At 38.4% G+C, this 21,346-nt stretch overlaps 1 protein-coding gene and 1 long non-coding RNA gene across 6 annotated transcripts in view; one reads left to right on the forward strand and one right to left on the reverse strand.

Moving 5' to 3' along the window:
- TMEM161B (transmembrane protein 161B) overlaps window positions 1-18,081 on the reverse strand; it is a 69,277-nt gene extending 51,196 nt beyond the window's left edge. For 3 of the 5 annotated variants that reach the window (XM_047729849.1, XM_047729847.1, XM_047729848.1), the window contains exon 1: window positions 17,935-18,081. In XM_047729849.1, coding sequence (XP_047585805.1) covers window positions 17,935-17,937 — 3 coding nt within the window. In that variant the 5' untranslated portion in view covers window positions 17,938-18,081. The remainder of the gene's footprint in view (window positions 1-17,934) is intronic. The other 2 variants (XM_047729852.1, XM_047729856.1) reach the window with 1 other exon arrangement.
- Window positions 18,082-18,128: 47 nt separating this feature from the next.
- Window positions 18,129-20,617, forward strand: LOC125100053 (uncharacterized). The gene is made up of 2 exons (XR_007127426.1): window positions 18,129-18,243; window positions 18,480-20,617. It is a non-coding gene; the product is annotated as an uncharacterized LOC125100053 (long non-coding RNA).
- Window positions 20,618-21,346: the final 729 nt, after the last annotated feature.

Here is a 21,346-nt window from a genome sequence, read left to right on the forward strand (position 1 = left end):
AGTTCTTACCAAGGAAGATTAAACAATCTTCCAAGAAATAAAATATAAAATATATCAGATATCAACATTTTATCCTACTTGTCAATATTGAAAATAAAACTCCCAAAACTTAAAATTAAGTGCTACAATCTTAAAATTCAAACTTGGGGCGCCTGGGTGGCTCAGTGGGTTGGGCCGCTGCCTTCGGCTCAGGTCATGATCTCAGGGTTCTGGGATCGGGGCCCGCATCGGGCTCTCTGCTCAGCAGGGAGCCTGCTTCCCTCTCTCTCTCTCTCTCTCTCTGCCTGCCTCTCCATCTACTTGTGATCTCTCTCTGTCAAATAAATAAATAAAATCTTTAAAAAAAATTGGAAAAAAAAAGAGAAAAAAAATTCAACTTGGAATATTGTATCAGATTCAGTGGCGGTGACGTATTGTTTTGCTTCACTGAACTAGCTCTCTTACTGAGAGACAGACTGAAACAAAGCACACACTGTTTACCATTAGAAGGCATATTTCCATTTATACTTGGGACTCTGACCAGCCCAAATGATTTTAAGTAAATCTCCCTGAATAAGTTAGAAGGGAGAAAAAGGAAAGAGGATATTACCTGTACAGGCTGCTTTTAGGCAACAGGCTTGAACAATGGAAACCTGAGTAAGGTAAAAGGGCCCAGAAAGACCATGGAGCTGAATGCGAACAAGCTCATTAAGCACCCGTCTCAAAATAACTGCAACCCCTAACTGACCAATTACAACCAAGGATAGTTCCCAAGATTACCAAAAGAGCAGAAAATTCCATGCCCTCATACTTCCTTAGTTTACCCAATAAATGCTGCCCCTCACCACAGCCTAGTTGCAGACAGTCTCTGCTCTGCTGTCCTGCCCACTGCTCTGCCTTAGGTGAACTCTTTTAGAGCCTGTGCTGCTGGCCCCCACCCAATCTGAACACCCCAAATTTGGTGGCCCTGCCAATCGACTGGAGTGCCCCACATTACCTAATGACCTTCCTACTTTTTGGTCTCTTGACTGTTTACATTTTAGTAATAGCTAAACGTTTTGATATAGACTTAAGAACGATCAAATAATTTAAAGGTATAAGTTTTATTTCAACCTAGATTTACATAAAATGTAGAATTCACATTTTGAGCACTTAAACAATCACTGAATAATTTACAAATGAGGAAATCAGGGTTCAAGCAACGAAGATCAAAGTTATAGACTTATCCAAAACCCAGACCCTTAATTTCCAACCAAATGCTTTTTCCACTAAATCAATTCAGTGCATTTGATTAACATTTGATGAGCAACGAATTTGATGATCATTAGATCATTCACACACAATAGGGAGAAATAATACAGTTTCTGCCACCAATGAGCAGCCAGGGAACCAGGAGAGTAAATGCATCATTATGATACAAAGTGATGAGAGGATAGGCACAGGATTCTGAGAACACAGCAAAATGAAAGAGAGAGATAAAAAAAAGGGGGGGAGAAAAAGCTGTGAAAGGACATTTTGGAAGGTTAAGCCCAAGTCAAAACCCAATGAACTCGGTCTGGTGAGCCATCAAAACAAAAGAATTTAATCTGAAGGCTAGAGAAAACCCACGAAAGGTAGTATCATCAGATCATTATTTAAGAAAAATCGCTCTGAATAGCATGTAAAGAATGGATGAGGGAATAGCATGTCAAGAATGGATGAGGGATAAGCCAGCAGCACTAAGACAGCTAAGATCAGGAAAGGAAGAGCTGTACTAAAGGTAGTAGCAGTACTGTGGGTATAGTATCTTTTACTTCTGTGCTAAGAGCTATATATCATGTGACAAATGAGTTAGGGTCTCACTCAAACAATGCTAAAAATCACCTAAGTCCAACTCATATTACTATAGAAATTATTTATATCTATATGTAATAAAAGCAAACAAAAATTTAATTTACAAGTACAGGCTGTCTGCCTAACATACGTCCAATATCCTGCTGGCTGTTATCAGCAACTTGGCAGAATAATTTTTTGTTTCACTATTATATCCCAAATCCTTAGCAAAATGACACTTAGAATAGTTCAAGGCATGTAACAGGGCATTTGATATTTGTTGAAAGACTGAATGAAAGGGATCACTACAGAAGAATCAGTCTTAACAGAACTTAAAATCCAAGATTATCATACTAGGTAACAAAAATTATGTTAAGGAAATATTACAGAATAAAACTGCATAGTACTATGAACAAAAGCAATAAAAATTGAAAAAACTGAATATGAAAGTTTCGAATAGATGAAACCTAACATGAAAATGGAAATCAGAGAAGAAGAATAAAAGAAAGGGAATTCCAGGTTAAATGACAAATAGGAACACAGGGTAACCATGGGACAGTGAAAATCCTAGCTCAACCAAAGCAAACTTTAGAATCATATGGCAAAGAACTGTGAGCAATATGATGAAAACAAAATTTTACATTGCCGAGTCTTTATAATCAAGAGGGCATATTTAGCTGAGATGTTTAAAAAGATCACCTTGGAAGACTTTTAAGCAGAGGTACGAGGATGAAATAATGCAAATAATGTAAGAAAAATGAGATACAGCAATACATCCATCAATTAAAGAGAAAACCTAAGACTAAAGTAGAAGCAGTTGAAACCAGGAAAAAAAAGATAAAAGTATGTCAAAAGAAAACCAATCAGATTAACCTTGAGTGTGACTGAACATGAAGGAAAACAATGGTAGAATAAAAACGAGGAATATCTCAAAGATTATTTCAGGATGTTTTAGTCAGAGTGACTGATAGACTCCTACACCCACTGGGCAGGAAAAGTGTAGACTGAAGGAAACTCAAGTGGACTAACAAGTCTTAGGTAGGTCTCCCAAGGACAGCAACCTGGCTACATCCTCAGCTTCAGAAAACAATGAAATACATACTTTGCTGGTACAATCAATCTATATGAAACTGACTGACAATAATCAAGTTGTAACAATTTTATCAACTAATTTACAGTGAAACAAACTATCAAGGAAATCAGAAGTTCAAGTTCATTAAGTGTTCCACCGAATTAATGTCTTAATGATCCTTTGGAAGTCAAATTATAAGGAGGCTGCTTGGTGAGTAATAATTTATTTTTATTTTTTATTTAAAGATTTTATTTACTTAGAGAGCAAACCCATGATCGTTAAGTAGGGAAAGAGGGGAGGGGCAGCAGGAAGGGAGAAAGAATCCCAAGCAGACTGCACTGAACACAAAAGCCCCAGCCTTGATCCCATGACCCCGACATCATGACCCAAGCCGGAATCAAGAGTTGGGACACTCAGCCAACTGAGCTACCAGGCTCTTCAAGGTGAGTAATGAATGATTTAGACCAAAGGGTAGCACTGAGGGATAGCTCAGTCAGGCAGTGTTAAAGTTTAAAGAAATATACAGAATAGCTAGAATGTGAAATAATCTCAACCCTTAACAGTTCTGGATAAATAACCTTCAATTCTGGCTATCGAAACTTCTAGATTTTCAATTGACAAAGCTGCATTCCAATTTACTCACTCTTTCCTTAAACAAAAACCTATCTAAAAGTTAGTCTATCTTTTGGTATGTAAATAGCACTGCTTTAGCTACATCTGATCTATCTTAGGTCTTAGAAACAATCCATATCTGGGGCACGTGGGTGGCTCAGTGGGTTAAAGCCTCTGCCTTCGGCTCAGGTCATGATCTCAGGGTCCTGGGATCGAGCCCCGCATCGGGCTCTCTGCTCAGTGGAGAGCCTGCTTCCTCCTCTCTCTCTCTGCCTGCCTCTCTGCCTACATGTGATCTCTGTCTGTCGAATAAATAAATAAAATCTTAAAAAAAAAAAAAAAAAAGAAACAATCCATATCTAAGTTCAAGGTGAAGAAACAACCCTTTCATCCTATCTTTCATAATTTTATCAAACTTTTAAAGTGTTAGCCACTCCTAACTGCTACCTACAAATTATATGTGATAAAGGTATGGTAGAGGTCAATGCCTGTGTTATGGGAGCACTCCAAGAAAAGCAGTGATTAAATCTAAATGGGAGTGCTGGGGAAGACTGGTTCACAGAGGTGACATATGAATTAGTCTCACAAGGTTAAAGATGTATCCCACTCTCACAGAGAAGTAAAAAAAAAAAAAAAAAGTTCAGATATACCCACCTGTACAAAGAAAGTAAATGCCATGATCCCAAATAATGAGGAATTCCATATGCTGTAGACTTTGATATGGATTGCACACAATGGACTTTTCTGCATGTCCATGATCTCAAGGCTAGAATGAACCCAGTCAAATATATTTTGGAAAGCCAAATGCCACTATGGTCAAAAATTAAAGCGAAAAGTTAAAAGTAACTGGAAGAAAAGAGGTAAATTAGAAGTCCTTTGAAATAATCCAACACTGGGGCGCCTGGGTGGCTCAGTGGGTTAAGCCGCTGCCTTCGGCTCAGGTCATGATCCCAGGTCCTGGGTTCGAGCCCCACATCGGGCTTACTGCTCAGCGGGGAGCCTGCTCCCTCCTCTCTCTCTGCCTGCCTCTCTGCTTACTTGTGATTTCTCTCTGTCAAATAAATAAAATCTTTAAAAAAAAAAAAAAAAAAGAAAAGAAATAATCCAACACTGTAAGAGCCTAAACTAAAACAGCTTAAAAAACAAGAGCAAAACCAGGGGTGCCTGGCTGGCTCAGTCAGTAAGGTCAGTGAGTGCGCAACTCCTGCACACACTGTTGTGAGTTTAAGGCCCACGTTATACACTGACCTTACTAAAAAGGAAAAAAAAAAAAAAAAAAAAGCAAAACCAAAACTAAAAAATTAAGATTTTTAGAGAAAAAAGGGATTTAGGCATAAGATTAATAATTATCTCTGCAAAGACAGTATCATCGATAAGTAAGGCTAAAACTTAAGTGATTATGTAGAGATAAAATGGAAAAAATGAACATAATTATTTTCTGGAGAAACTGAGAAGAGGAAAATCTAATGGATATGAGAATAACTGACATACAAAAATATATAAAAAATATATCTTCATAATGGGGAAAATATACATGCTTAAGGTAAAAGGGAAGGAACAAATGTTGGGGGGTGGTGGTGAATATTCTAGAAAGAAGTGTGTGGGAATTTAATCACTTAAGAATCAGAAAAAGATGAGACCAAAGGTGTAAGCTGAAAAAACTTTGAGACCTTTTTCTACTGAAGAGAAACACAAATAGATACAGAGTTGTATTAAGTTTAAAAACTGAGTGGACAAAGTTTGAGAGACCTTAAAGAATAACCACACCAAGGTCAGGATCTTGAAATGTGACCGAGAAGAGATCTAGAAACTCAGGGAACAAAGGTCTGATAAACTTCTACATGTGGATGACTGACAGACCCAAGCTGTTTTTTTTTTAAAAATTACTCCTAATAGGGTCTTTGATAGGACTGAGGACTGTCTAGATTTAATCGAGATGGGAAATCCTTCCATATAATGCCAATGCAGCTAAAAACAGCATAAAACAATCATGAACAGGAAAGGAAAATCTTGCCCATAGACCATTTCTAGAATCTTAGGGTTCATCATGTGGTCTACTCTGGCCTTTATCTGGTTTTTTAATATAGCTCCAGCCCTTATAGATAGTAAACAGGTCTGGAAATAAAAAAAGGAAAGCTTTGCAAAATAAATAAAATGAAAATAACAGGGTGCCTGGGTGGCTCAGTCGTTGGGCATCTGCCTTCAGCTCAGGTGGTGACTGGGATGGAGCCCTGCCTGGGGCTTCCCGCTCTGTGGGAGGCCTGCTTCTCCCTCTGCCTCTCCCCCTGCTTGTGTTCCCTCTCACTGTGTCTCTGTCAAATAAAGAAATAAAATCTTTAAAAAAAATAAAAATAAAAAAAGAAAATAACAAAAGGTTACTTAGCACCAGCAAAGAATTAGGATAAGGTTACTTACTGATTTAATATAAATTTATTAACTGAATTATGTGAAATCATAGATACTTAATTGTTTTGACCTACAAAACAGCAATTTTATGTATTTCAAAATAATACTACCAAAAAAACTATATAAATGAGAAGGTGAAATGAGAGAAAGAAAACTGTAAAACACAATTATCAACAGCTCTGAATTCAAGCACATAGGTTTTCACATTTAACTGCTTACAGAATTTGTTTGGTGTGCTAGCATCACATTTCATAGCACAAAATATGTTTTTTTAATTCTTTAAAGTAAAAAGTATGAGCAGAGATTTTTGCCATTTTCCAACTCAGAATAAGAAATTTAATGTACTTTAAGGTCAAAAATCAAAAACCCTCAATAAAATGCCTTGGTACGTCCTAAATATATTAATTAGACATACATGGTAGGAAAATGCATCAATTTGACCTAATTATATTCAGAAACAACAGCTCTAGACCTTTTGCTTAAGGTGACATAACGCATTCCTTAGGGACGCCAGGGAGGCTCGGCTGGTTAGGCGACTGCCTTCAGCTCTGGTCATGATCCCAGAGTCCCAAAATCGAGTCCTGCATGAGCCTTCCAGCTCCGCGGGTAGTCTGCTTCTCCCTCTGACCTCCCCTCCCACGCTCTCTCTCAAATAAATAAAAACCTTAAAAATAAATAAATAAAACCATTCCTTGGAATTTGATTAAATTTAGAAATAAAACTTAAGACATGTTCTTTGATATAAATTGATAAGGCCAAAGTGGAGGACCAACAACAAACAGGACAAAAATAAATATTTTTCCACAAGAATAGAGGGCATTTTAATGAAATAGAACTCATTAACCATTTCAACATATTAGTGTTGAAATTAACCATTATTTATTTTAAAAGAGAATTTTCCTGTTACAGTAGGCTGAGTGAATGATATCTCATATATATCTCATATAAAGTAATACCAGCCAGTAATTAAAATATTGAGGAAGAATGAAATATTTTTAAAGATGTTAGCAAGCCACTTCACCTCTTTCTAACACGTGTTTCATTGTAGTACTGATAAGTAACTAATAAAAGGTTCAATGGAAGAAAGGATCTTTAAATCTGGTACTTTTCCTTAACTGTATTTTTTGACATTAGAGAAAATATCCCTACAGATCTATATCCAAAGCTCTTAGTCAAAATTAATAAATTTATATTTGACATTTATAAGTCATCTACTTCCGACCAATTCCTAACCACTCTTCAACATTCACTGCACTTATAAAACCTTCCTTCTTAAAAAAAACATATGCACAACTCCGAGCAGCTTTTATCATGCTCAACCATCACCAACAATTTGAGGGTCTCTTCCCCATTGAAAATGTATTCATCTCATTTCTAAAGTCCTAAACCCACTCCCCAGAGAGTGCCTAACATGACAGGCTTTCGAGTTACACTGATGAAATAAAAGGATAAAGCATAAAGTTGCCCACTGTCCTTCACTACATTAAAGTTCCTAGTATGTGCCAACCACTGAACTTCAGCATATAGAAGAAAATTATTCACTTTAAGATCAACAGACAATATACTGCATCTCAGAGAAACAGGTTTATCTATTTCTTCAAGATAATCCTCTCAATTTACTGCAATAGGTACGCCTTCAAAATACTTGCTTTTAAACAAACTAAAAATTACAACTTTGGTAAGTAAACAAATATTCATCAAATAATTTAAAACAAAAATTTCCGCTTAGTGCTAAATTTTAAGCCATATACAAAAGCCAAGAAAAATTAATGTGCACTAATGGTAACTATCAGAAACATGCACTTATTGCAAATATTTTAATGTACTGAATAATTAAACATACTAGAATCAAAGTAATTCTCTGTCACAAACAGCAGTTAGACAAGTATTCTCTGAGACTCATTCTTTATCTACAGAATGACAAGGGTTGGCAAATGATCTCCAAAATCTTCAAAGATCTTATTGCTGATGACTGCAATATTTTAATTAAAAACACAATGGATTGTTGGCATTCACAAATTTACGATTTCTAAACCACCTTCAAAGCCTGTGAGGTGTAGTTACTGCTGACAGGACTAATTATCCCTTCTTCATAAGGATTAAATGAGCTAACATTTATAGAAGTGAAAGTAAATCAGGGCTACAAGTTGATACAAAAGAGTATACCCAGTCCACTGCCCAGCATTCTCTCCTCAATGGTGGTACACAGGAATTTCTCACAGAGATCTGTGAATACCAATAGTCCTATTGTTTTAATTTGAATTTTTTAAAAAGTTTATCTCAGATACTTGGCCAATTCTCTTATTAAATGATTCACTCTCTTTATGATTTGTAATTTTCTTTTATCAAGAGAACTAGGATGACCTTAAATACTTCTGCTACAATTGAGAAGCTCTCTATCAAAACCAAGAATAAGCACTCAAATAATAGTTAAAATCAAGTTAGAAAAGTGTTAGTCTTAAAGAACTAATGTTTCAGTTACTGTTATAATTTAACATTATAATGAATGTTACCCAAGTTCTCTTATCTGTCCCTCCTGATTAGAGAACACATTTAGGGGGTACCTGGGTGGCTCAGTTGTTAACTGCCTTTGGCTCAGGTCATGATCCCAGGGTCCTGGGATGGCGCCCCCCATCAGGCTCTCTGCTTTGTAGGGAGCCTGCTTCTTCCTCTCCCTGCCACTCAGGCTACTTGTGCTCTTACTCTGTCAAATAAATAAATAAAATCTTAAAAAAAAACAACACATTTAGTTTGCAACTAATTTGAATTCTATTAGCATCTGACCTACCCAACCAACCAAGTTGTCTAGTAATAAATGATACAGTGAGGCTTCTTTGTCCTCATGTTAATTAATCTAATAGGGGAAGGGAGGAAAGAGACAGTAAGCATGAATCTAAATGTATTTTTAACTATTAATGAAAGCAGAACTTTTCAGGAAAAAAAGTCATGGCTTCTTTTTTGAGCAAGACTGTATTCAGAAACAAATGATTCTAGTCCTAAACACTCATACCTGAATACCTAAACCATAAAGAAACATTTTTAGTCAGTCATTTATACTGATTATAAAAATGACCAAAATCATCTGAAATGATAAAAATATTTAATAAACATTCAACTTAGAGGAATTATGATGGAGCAGAATCCTCCGATGTGACTTTTTCTTTTAGGAAAAAAAGTCAGGAACGTGTGGCATTGCTTTTCTAAGTACATCATTGTATTTGGGCAAACAGTGGCAATCAAGAGGTAAAAGATAACAAAACTCAGCTAAGTTCTTGTAAAGGGCAGACATAGATAACTACATAAAAAAATAAGCAATCAGATTAGTATTTCAAAAGGCTTCTACTACTTAGCACAGAGATAAAAAAGTGTTACGTTTATTTAAAAAAAAAAAAAAAAGCCATAGCCTTGCATAGTCTTACAGTGCCTTACTTGTCACATTAATGGCAGTCTATAATCAAATATTTCTAATACAGAGCACAACAGCTTGTTCAAGTTCTTTCTTCATAAGTAACTTCTGGTGGAGAAAGTCTCCCTTTCCTCTCTCCAAGGTCCCTTAATATTTTCCATCTCACCTTTTCTTCACAATCCAAACCTCTCTACTTCAAAGAATTTATTGCAGAGACTCATCAATATCACCTAGAGCCTCTACTTTTTTCCTAAAAGATCTTTATGATAAACAGTTTATGGTCAGCTGCAAGTAACACAGGAAGGTGACTTTTAAAACTCTCCTAGCAGTAAAAACCTTTATCACGTGTGCTGAATATATGGGAGGGAAAGTAAGGTAACCTACAATACATTCTTTTTCTTAACTCAGGGAAAATACTAAGTTCTAGTTGTGAACAGGTAGTCCAAATGAAAGGAAAAGGAGCCCTCAGAAAAAGAAATGGGCTAACTGTGAGACAGGCTTGCAACAAGTGTGACACACTAAATACTTGCAATGTAAGAAATTCCAATTCATCCCCAATTCTCGAAATACTCCTCACCTGATCAGTGTTACTAGAAGTTCATCCCTAAGCACAATGGAAACTAATACAGTATGAGAAGAAATGCCTTAACTGGATGCAGTTAAGGTGGAGGGAATGTGAAGGACTGAATCTTTGTTATGACTACAGCAGTGTCAGTCATGTTTGGCACCTGAGTCAGGCTAAACATTAGTGCCATGCAGATCAGCAACAATTTCTCTAATACTATATGAGATGTAGTATTAGTTATCAACTAGGTTGGGAAAGATTTTCTAGAAATGTAAGAGCATAATATTATTTCTATAGGAAAATGTTTCAGAAATTAATTCTCTCCTAAGTTAAAACCTATCAAATATAAACAAAAAGACTGGCACAACAGTATAATGGCCAAACCACCTGGGTTAAAGTCAAATTCCACCACCACTAGCTGGATGATTTTGGAAGTGTTACTCCAATCCTGCTATGCCTCCATTTCTAAACCTGTAGAATAGAGGTTTAAAAAAAAAGTAGGTAAACAAGTGGAGGTTAAAGAAATCCAAGATTCAATACTTCATGAAGATTTAAATAAGTTAATGTAAGTAGAGTAGATAAATACTAACACCTAAGTAAATGTCACTATCACTGTTATTGAAGAAAAGTAAAATTCAATTTGTCCACCTAACTTCTACTTACCCTTAAAAGACTTAATCCAATCAATCCTTTGTGAAACTCTTAACTCCAAATTGAATATACCCTCTTTTCCTCCCTTCATTCAACTAAATGTACATCAACAATATTCAGTTTCACATATTCAGAATCACAGAACTTAAGTCATACCACCGAGGTTATCTAGTTCTAATTCAAGCACACTTTCCATGCCATAGATTTATTGTACTTTCTCTAGTCATTTTTTAAAAATACGTATGCATGGGGGCACCCGGGTGGCTCAGTTGGTAAAGTGTATGCCTCTGACTCGGGTTGCAATCCCAGGGTCCTACAATCAAGCCCTGCATCAGACTCCCTGCTCCGTGCAGAGTCTGCTTCTCCCTCTCCCTCTGACCCTCACCTCTGCTTGTGCTCTCTCACTGTCAAATGAATAAATTTTTTTTAAAAATAATAAAAAAATACATGTGTATGAGCAGATAGGTTTTTCATATTACCTAAATATTTTTTTAAAATAAATAAAACTTTAGGGGCGCCTGGGTGGCTCAGTGGATTAAGCCGCTGCCTTCGGCTCAGGTCATGATCTCAGGGTCCTGGGATCGAGTCCCGCCTCGGGCTCTCTGCTCAGCAGGGTGCCTGCTTCCCTCTCTCTCTCTCTCTGCCTGCCTCTCCATCTACTTGTGATCTCTCTCTGTCAAATAAATAAATAAAATCTTTTAAAATAAATAAATAAAATAAAATAAATAAAACTTTATCATAGGACATTAAGATCCTGAGTGTCAATATCAAAGTATCAAAAGCTGAAATGAATTCAGGTTTTTCTAAATCTTTTCTTTATGGGCAAAACACAAAAGATATTTTATCTACCTTAACGATGGAATTACTAAGTCTGTTTTACATAACTGAAAGACATGAATACAAAATCAGGGTATTTTGAGTGAATGAGTTATTCTCTCAAGAACTACAGTTAGCTTAAAAGACTAAATAAACATAGGTGGCACAGGGAAAACCTGGGTGGCTCAGGTGGTTAAGTACCCAACTTTCGATTTCTTTATGATGATCCAGCCCGCGTCAACCTTCACCCTCAGCCTGGAGTCAGCTTGAGAATCTCTCTCTTCCTCTGCCCCTCCCTGCCCCTCTCTCTCGATCTCTTTAAAATAATTTAAAAAAAAAAATAGGTGGCATAAATCAATCTATTAAATATCACCTACTACCAGAGTCTTTAAAAAGAAAATACTTTCCTGTTCACTCTTTGGAAAAATGATTAATGGTTAACTTTACTGAAAGAATTACAGGGCGCCTGGGTGGCTCAGTTGGTTAAGCAACTGCCTTCGGCTCAGGTCATGATCCTGGAGTTCCTGGATTGAGTCCTGCATCAGGCTCCCTGCTTGGCAGGGAGTCTGCTTCTCCCTCTGACCCTCCCTCTTCTCATGCTCTCTCTCTTTCTCTCTCAAATAAATAAAATCTTAAAAAAAAAAAGAAAGAAAGAAAGAATTACATAGCTACAGACAATACAAGCTTTGTGGCCAGTATTACAGTATTTTTTTAGGGCACAGTTCATAAATCTGTACTCACAGATACCAGGCATATATGACTCTCGTATTTGTTCCAATGTCACCTCTTCGTTAAGGCTTTCCCTGAATGCCCTATCTAAAATAACCACCTTAATCACTTTCTATCCCTTACCCTACTTTATCTATCTTTGTTGCATTTATCACCACCAACATATATTATGTCTCATTTGATTATCATCAGAATCTCCCACTAAAGCATAAGCTCCACAAAGGCAGGACTGTCTCTGTTTAATGAAGTTATATCCCTGTTGCCAAGAATACAGATATAGCTGACATACAGACAGTGCTTAATAAATAATGCATGATTGACTGAATAATACTTTTGAGACAAAGGCACGATTTTTAAATATTGGGTGAACAAAAAGTATTATCATTCCAATCAAAACCAAGACAATGTTCCTTTTACCAGAACTTCAAAGATTTTTTTTTTCCCCCTAACTCAAGGGCAGGTGATACATAAAGAGTAGAAAGATAATTTACAGACAAGTTTATTTCTTCAAAGCTTCTTGGCAACAAGTTGTGTTCATGCTTGATTTACTAACATGGGCAAAACCACAGCACAATATTAAGAAGATTAAAAAAAAAATCACTCTTAGTAATGAACACTTTCAAATATCTTCTGATTTTCTAAAATCAACTAAACTTGCTTTATGCTTTTACTCCAGGCCAAACAAAAGAACTAAATTACTTAAAAAGTGGACCATAGTCCAGAGTATAAGCTAGTACTTAAGAATTAATCTTGAGGGCGCCTGGGTGGCTCAGTGGGTTAAGCCGCTGCCTTCGGCTCAGGTCATGATTCCAGGGTCCTGGGATCGAGCCCCGAATCGGGCTCTCTGCTCAGCGGGGAGCCTGCTTCCTCCTGTCTCTCTGCCTGCCTCTCTGCCTGCTTGTGATCTCTCTCTGTCAAATAAATAAATAAAATCTTAAAAAAAAAAAAAAAAAGAATTAATCTTGAATCCACCAAATGCTAACCAAAAGAACAGGGTCTACTTTATTTATTTATTATTATTTTTTATTTTTTATTTTTTTTGAAAAGAAAGCGAGAAAGGGCTAGTGGAAGGAAGAGGGAGAGCCTTAGTTCTTAAGATTGATGTGGGTTAGATCTCACAACCACTGAGATCATGACCTGAGCAAAAATCAAGAGTCAACACAACCAACAGAGCCACCCAGGCGCCCTGAACAGTCTCTATTATTTGAGCTAAGCTTCTTTAGGATAGAAGCAGTGGAGAGAAGTCACACGAAAAGTCAGAGATGTGAGAAGAAACACACATCTCTGCCACGGTACCTCTAACTGATAAAAACCCTGAGAATTTATCCCTCAATATACACATGTCCGTTCACCAAGCAAAACCACATTCTGGTCATAAAACACACCTTAACAAATTTAAAATAACAGAAATCATACAACGTCTTCCCTCAGATCACAAGTGAATTAAACTCGAAATCAGCAACAGAAAGTAACTGGAAAATCCCAAAACATGTCAAGACTAAATAACACATTTTTAAATAACACAAGGGTCAAAAAGGAAAACTCAAGACAACTTCAAAATATTTTTAATTACATGAAAACACAACTGATCAAAATTTATGAGATACAGCATAAGCAGCGCTTAAATGGAAATTTAGAGCACTGAATGCAAATGTTAGGAAAGACGATCTAAAATCAAACACCTGAAGTTCCACCTTAGGAAACCAAAAAAAGAGCAGATTAAATCCAAAGTAAGCAGAAAGAAAAGAAATAATAGAGCAGAAATCAATAAAATTAGAAAAAAATCAATACAGAAAAACCAATGAAACAAAAAACTGGTTCTCTGAGAAGATCAATAAAATCATTAAGCCTCTATCCAGGCTAAATGAGAAAATGGCAAGGACGCAAATTACTAATATCAGAAATGAAAGGTGTCATCACTACAGACCCTGTGGACATCAAAAGACTAATAAAGGAGCACTACGAATAACTCTGCCCACAGATTTTATTTTACTTTTTAGAGATTTTATTTATCTGAGAGAGAAAGAGCACACACATACACATACAGCAGAGGAAGGGGCAGAAGGAGAGGCAGAAACAAAATCCCTGCTGAGCAGGGAGCCCAACTTGGGATTCAATCCCAGGACCTCGAGATCATGACCTGAGCCAAAGGTACACTCTCTCTCTCTCTCTCTCTAATTAATAAATAAATAAATAAATAAATAAATAAATAAATAAAATCTTTTAAAATAAATAAGTATGGGGTGCCTGGGTGGCTCAGTCATTAAGCTTCTGCCTTTGGCTCAGATCATGATCCTAGAGTCTTGGGATCCAGCCCTGCATCAGGCTCCCTGCTCTGTGGGAAGCCTGCTTCTCCCTCTCCCCTCCCCCTGCTTGTGTTCCCTCTCTCACTGTCTCTCTGTGTCAAATAAATAAATAAAATCTTTAAAAAGAAAATAAATAAGTAAAATCAAGGTGTCCCAAGGCTTCACTCTCCATTCTGGAGTAGTATTTAAGACAGTACTGAAATACATGCCCAAACATAGCTACAAAGATCCCAAAGATTCCTACATAATGTATTTAAAAAAAAAAAAAAGAGGGCGCCTGGGTGGCTCAGTGGGTTGAACCCTCTGCCTTCGGCTCGGGTCATGATCTCGGGGTCCTGGGATCGAGCCCCACGTCCCTCTCTCTCTCTGCCTGCCTCTCTGTCTGCCTGTGATCTCTGTCTAATAAATAAATAAAATCTAAAAAAAAAAAAAAAAAAAAAAAGAAAGAAAGAAAGAAAGAAAGAAAGGAAAGATGACAAAACAAAAGAAACTTGAAAAATCAAAAGCCTGGGGGGGGGGTGGATCCTGGTGGCTCAGTCAGTTAGGCATCTGCCTTCCGCTCAGGTCACAATCACAGGGTCCTGGGATGGAGCCCCACATCAGGCTCCTTGCTCACCAGGGAGCCTGCTTCTACCTCTCCCTCTGCCTAAGGCTCCCACTGCTTGTGGGAAAAGAAAAATCAAAAGGATAAAGAAAACTGTGAAAATCAGGCTACATTTTATTTAATCAGAAACATGTACCTATTCTGAAAAATGTCCTGAAGTCAGAGAATCAGAAATGTGAGAGTCAGTAGGTTTTTTAATCCCCATTGCTCTTATCCAGGAGGAAACTGGAACTCTTACCAAGTTGAGTGATTCTGTCAAATTCATGTAACTAAGAAAGGGCAGAATCTGGATCTTCTGAGTTCAAGTACTACATGCTTTGCATATCATTAGGCCCAAGCACTGCAAAGGTTCTTAATTTAACCAAGCTGTACTCAAAATAAATTCAACCCCTCACTTCATTTAATGGTTAAACACTTTTCTTTGAGGTATTCCAAGCACTGACCAAACTTGCATAAACAGACATCATCAATTTCACGACTGGGAACACTAAAGTGGAGTTAATACAGAAATGTAAGCAATACCAGAATGGAGTCAACTACTGGGCTGGTAGTTGGTGACATTCTCCAGGTGACATTCTCTTAAGTGACATTTTGAGAAACAGCATGAGTTTACCTTAACCTAAAACAAGATTACAATTTTGAGATGGCAGGAGATGGGTTCTTCTAGTATTACAGAATACTGGAACAAATTCACATTGAGCTTCTTTGTGACTATCTTAAGGATTTTTATTAGACTTTTTAACTTTTCAGACCAAGAAGTCAAAAACTGAGCTTAAATTTAGGAAGTGGAGATCTGAGTTTTAGTCCAGACTATGCCAAACTATTGTTATCTTAGATAAACCAATGCTTATTTCTACACCTCAGATTCTTCTTTATGTAAAATTAGGGAAGCTTGCGGGGGATGGAGGTGGTTAGGCTAATTGTTTTCTTTCCCTCCTTCTCATTCTACTATTCTGTATCTTTTTCTAATTTCACTGACACAAAAAGGAAAAAAAAAAAAACCTCTTTACGAATACAAAGCATTAGTTATTCACTGAGGTGAAATACATACACAGTGCCCAAGATTCATAGGTTATGTTAGCTGGGAGAGCACACCAGAAACCACATTATTTTGAAGTTCTTTTCTTTCACTTTTAAAAAAATTTTTATTTATTTATTTATTTATTTATTTATTTATTTAAAGATTTTATTTGACACACAGAGAGAGATCACAAGTAGACAGAGAGGCAGGCAGAGAGAGGGGGGAAGCAGGCTCCCTGCTGAGCAGAGAGGCCGATGTAGGGCTCCATCCCAGGACCCTGAGATCAGGACCTGAGCCGAACGCAGGGGCTTAACCCACTGAGCCACCCAGGAGTCTTATTTTTATTTATTAGAGAGAGAGAGAGAGCAAAGCAGAGGGAGAGGCAGAGGCAGAGGCAGAGGGAGAAGCAGGCTCCCGGAAAAGCAGGGGAAGCCCGATATGGGACTCGTGATGCCAGGACTCTGGAATCATGACCTGATTTGAAGGCAGTGGCTTAACCAACTGAGCCACCCAGGCATCTCTTTCATATTGTTTCTAAAAGTTATTCAAAAGTCCAACATCCAACACTATAAGGTGAATAATGTCAACATTTGGTACTGAAAAAGCATGGTACACTGAGGCTAGATTCCAAGACAGAATGCCCTCCGGATGAAAATTTGAAATCTTTTATATAGGCAAATAATTAACAGTGTTGAACTTAACCAGAGGCCTGGGATCTTGGAAAACACCAAAGGTTAATACCCGCCCCCACACCCTTTTGTGTTCTGGAACGGGCTTAATGCAAAGAAACACTGGTCCCCACAGGACTTAGGTTAAGACTCAAAGATGCCCCACTTGTTTACCCATGACAAAGTCAGAGACAAAGCCCGCAAATTCCCATTTTTTGCTTCATAAATGACTGGATGAATGACATGTCCCCATAGATTAACTGGAACAAAATATTTGTTACTCAAATTCTGGTTAAGATCCTCTTTCCCAGGGGCGCCTGGGTGGCTCAGTGGGTTAAGCCGCTACCTTCGGCTCAGGTCATGATCTCAGAGTCCTGGGATCGAGCCCGGCATCGGGCTCTCTGTTCAGCAGGGAGCCTGCTTCCTCCTCTCTCTCTGTCTGCCTCTCTGCCTGCTTGTGATCTGTCAAATATATAAACAAAATCTTAAAAAAAAAATCCTCTTTCCCGAGGTTCCTGAACTTTGGCCCACCCTCGATCTGAAGCAGCAAAAACTTCTCTGGCCTGAGGGTAAAACAATCTAATCTACTGTTAAATGGTACTTCCTTTCATCTCACTTCCCCACACTTCGTTCTTTCTAGGATTGCTTTACTCCTCCCTAATAAAAAGAAAAACCTTTTTGCTAAATCTTCAAGACTCTTGCTATCTTACGGTTAGGGCATTCTTCCTAGTTCCCCAAGCCCTTGCGATATTCCTTTCCAATAAAATCTCTCCTTACTAAGTCTGAATTTTTCATTTGACACCCTTCCCAATTTCAAATGGGCTGAGTATGAAAGATAAGCTGACTTTGCTTTTCTCTTAGTGACAAGTGTTGATCTTCTACAAAAGGATCCGTTGTGTGCACCCGGAAATGCTAAAGGGATTTCTAAGATCTTAAGTTCTTGGCTACTACCAGGCTGCTAAGAAAAAGGGAGGGGCGGAGATGATCAACCCAGCAAGGTCAACTCTGAGACCACCTGGCGCCACACGCCGTAAACAGTGAAAGGGCCACGAACATTCTGGCTACGTACTCCACACTCCTGGGCAGATTTCACGGTTGGGCAGGGCAGATGCCTCTTTCTCAGGGGCCCAGGAGCTCCGGGACAGGTAGGGAGTCCTGCCCCGCGGTTCATCCCATTGCTCTCGCCCGCTCCATCCTCAGCTAGGCACCCGACTGGCTACCTTCACAGGGCTAACCTCCTGGCCCCTAGCTTCCCACTGTTACTCCAGCCTTCACAGAAAGACTCACCATGGCGCCAAGGACAGGTCGTGGGCCGGACGCCCTGGAATCCCCGGGCCCGTCCTGGACCTTCCCTCCCCAACCCGCAGCCAGGAGCCTCTTAAACAACGCGAAGGAGAGAGTTTTCCGGCTCTGACGGAAGTTCTGCCCGAGCGGGACAGGAAGTCCCTCCCCTCTCTTGAACGCTGGCGACCCCACGCCACGCAGAGGTGAGGATACGCAGGACGTCCTCTAATGCCACTTCCGTGGGTGCTAGGTTAGAAGCTGGGGGCGGTGTTGACCTTGAGCGCGCGCGAGGGAAGCGCAGGCGCAGCTCAGGTAGGTGGGCGGGTGGCGCGCGGTTGCGGCGCCTGTGAGGATCCGGAGGTAGGTTGGGTGGTTCGGGCCCGAGCGCGTCCTCGCCCTGGGAGGTGATGGAAGTGCAGGTTGATGAACCGGCTGGGAGCCGACCCCAGAGGATTTAGTGAGGGAGAAAAACCACAGGCCGTGCTCGTGCTGGGACGACAGTAATTTCTTCAGCTGAGCCACTCCCTTTTTACCTTTTCCTTTTCCAGGCTGACCGTCCTTGGAGACTTTCCGGATCTCCACAGACCTCTCTTTTCCTCTGTCGTCTCTTTTACCTGCTTTAGTGCGTCCTGCAGCCCTCCCCTTACGGCAGTGGAATTTGATCCTGAGACGTTTCTTCACCATTCATATATACCAGTGGAAACCAGAAGAACATCTACCAAGACCACAGGAACCAGAAAGAGAATTCTGCCTATTTTAAAATACCTTCCAATATGGGTGGTTTCCTTCTATTTATAAAATATATATACATATATATATGTATGTATATATATATATATATGCACATACACACATACGCATGAGAGTTTCACTTTTTTAGCTGATGTTGATATATATATATAGATACACACACACACACACACACACACACACACACGAAACTCCCATGTACTTCTTAAATTTGTGTTGTTGTTTTCCCAAGATTTGTACCCTTCCACTCTGTGCCTTCTTATTTGGCTATAAGTCACAGTACTGGAGGCAGGGTTGAAGTGGATATACAGAACACCTTTAACCCAGAAATTAGTCTCACAACTTGGGGGCCCTTGCTTAAGATGTGACTGTATCTACAATTTCATTTATAAGATCTCTTTTTGCCACTGTCTAGTTTTGTCATAAAGCTGGAATTGGGGAGCTAAACTAGGACGCTTGACAAGAGGTTAAGAAGTTTGAGCAGGCAGGGGTGGCTGTGGATGTTGTTTCACCCTCCTTGTCAAAGTACCTGGAGAGCATGACATCCAGTCTATAAATGGTTGGAAGACCTTGGAATCACTTCTTAGCCATCCAGAAGCAGCATGCACAGGGCAATTGCTTTGTATTAAAAAGGGGGCTAGAGACTGAGTTATGAATTGTTTTTACTTTGAATTATCTTTTGGGGGGAGATGAATAATGTGGCGGACAAGAGAGAAGAATTGTAAGTACTAACATTGAAAACAGCTGGAGGTGGGATGGGGCTGGGAAATAGTTTGTGAAACAGACCTGCTGAGAATCAATCCAGAACTTCCCTGAGGGTTCTACCTCTGCTGTATAGGGACAATGTTGTAAATAGACATGCCCCAGGGCATCTGCAGATGCTAAGTGTGGTAGAGAGGATTAGAGTCGTTCTGCTTGTGTATCTGTGGGAAGCAGCTGCTATCCTTGAGGAAGAAAAGGTGAAGAAGGAAACTGGCTATCAGTCTGTCAGTGACAACACATTCTGTGAAGTCTTACTCTTTCATTTCTGACACTTTGGTTCTTACATCCGTCCTAAACCTGGCAGCCTCATTGAGGTTCACAAAGCATCTCCTTCTATGTGACAGTAAGACTGGAATTATTATCAGGATGGAATCTATTCCTGCCAGAGTAAAACCATGAAAGGAAATCACAGTCAGTATTCGTTATCTGCTTATCATTTTTAATAGATCATGGGGTTCTGTGTTCCTTATTTGGTATTTGATAAGTTGATAAATAACCCTTGGTTAATATCCTTTAATATTCCAATTTCTGTTACAAGGTGAAAAATGTTACAAGGAACATTTTTTAAAGATTAAAATGCATACCATATGTTTAAAGGCAGCACCTCCCAGTCTTTTTTATCCCACAGAATAATTATAATGTTTTGTATTGTTTACATATATTGAAGTTGAGGGATTTACCTATTTTCATTCCTTAAAGTAGATGAGTCTTAAGAGATTCAAAGAAAGGAGAAATTCCCTTATGAAAGGGAATAAAATATGTGCACGATGGAGATTAGCAAGAAATTCAGTAGTCTTACAAGGGAATCAGAAGTACAATCTTTGATAACTTTGATAAAAGTGCTAGTTGCTTATTAGGGCTTTGTTTTGAGTTGCAGTTTCCTGAGTGAGAACTGTTATCAAATACTTAAGAACACCAGCAAAAAGTCCTCCTTCAACACCCACACTGACCTGGAACACTTTCAACCATTAACACCTATCACTGTTTCAAAGGCCAGTTCCATATTCTTTGCAAAATCTCCTGATAAACTTCCCTTCTGAGAACTTTCTATTACTTTTTCTTTTCTTTAATAAATGTGATTATTATGTGCTTATATGGCCTTTGTAATTTCACCCCAACATATATTATTTTCCTAATTGGACACAAATGCCTATAAAGTAGAACCTTCTTTTTGTGTTGAACACCTCCTTCTCCTTAAGAAATACCATTTAAATAAATGTTGTGGACAAAATCACTTCGGTTACATTGCTTTTAGAATGTTTTATAAACAAAAACATTAGTTGTAGCAATACTTATAATGGTAAAAAATTAGAAACAATTGTTAGCAATTAGAGATTGGTCAAATTCTATCATGTATACTTATTGAAATATTAGCTACTTTTTAATAGTAATTAGTCTTTCTAATGGGAAAAGTTTATTTTCCAACTTAAAAGAGCAGGCTACAAAATTGTAAGCAGTGTGATTGCTTTGATGTGGGAAAAAGAAAAATCCTAGACATAAAACAAAGAGTAAAAAAGGAAGTAACCAAATATATCAATCACCACTCCTAGAATTACCTTCTAAACCTTCCCGTAAAGGGGTAATTTTAAATTTTTTATTTTATTTAACAATGGATGAAAGGAGCTTCTTTTCTTTCTTTCCCAAAATTATGCTTTGTAACCTCCCTATAATTCTCATTTTCCTAATTTGGGAATAACAAAACAGATAAAGCTCTTCAGAAGTACATTGCAACCTCTAATAATTTTTTTTTAAGATTTTATTTATTTATTTGACAGAGAGAGACACAGCGAGAGAGGGAACACAAGCAGGGGAAGTGGGAGAAGGAGGCTCCCCACTGAGCAGGGAGCCCGACTTGGGGCTCAATCCCAGGACCCTGAGATCATGACCTGAACTGAAGGCAGAC

This window comes from Lutra lutra, chromosome 5 (assembly GCF_902655055.1).
Source record: "Lutra lutra chromosome 5, mLutLut1.2, whole genome shotgun sequence".
Classification (NCBI taxonomy): Eukaryota; Metazoa; Chordata; class Mammalia; order Carnivora; family Mustelidae; genus Lutra; species Lutra lutra.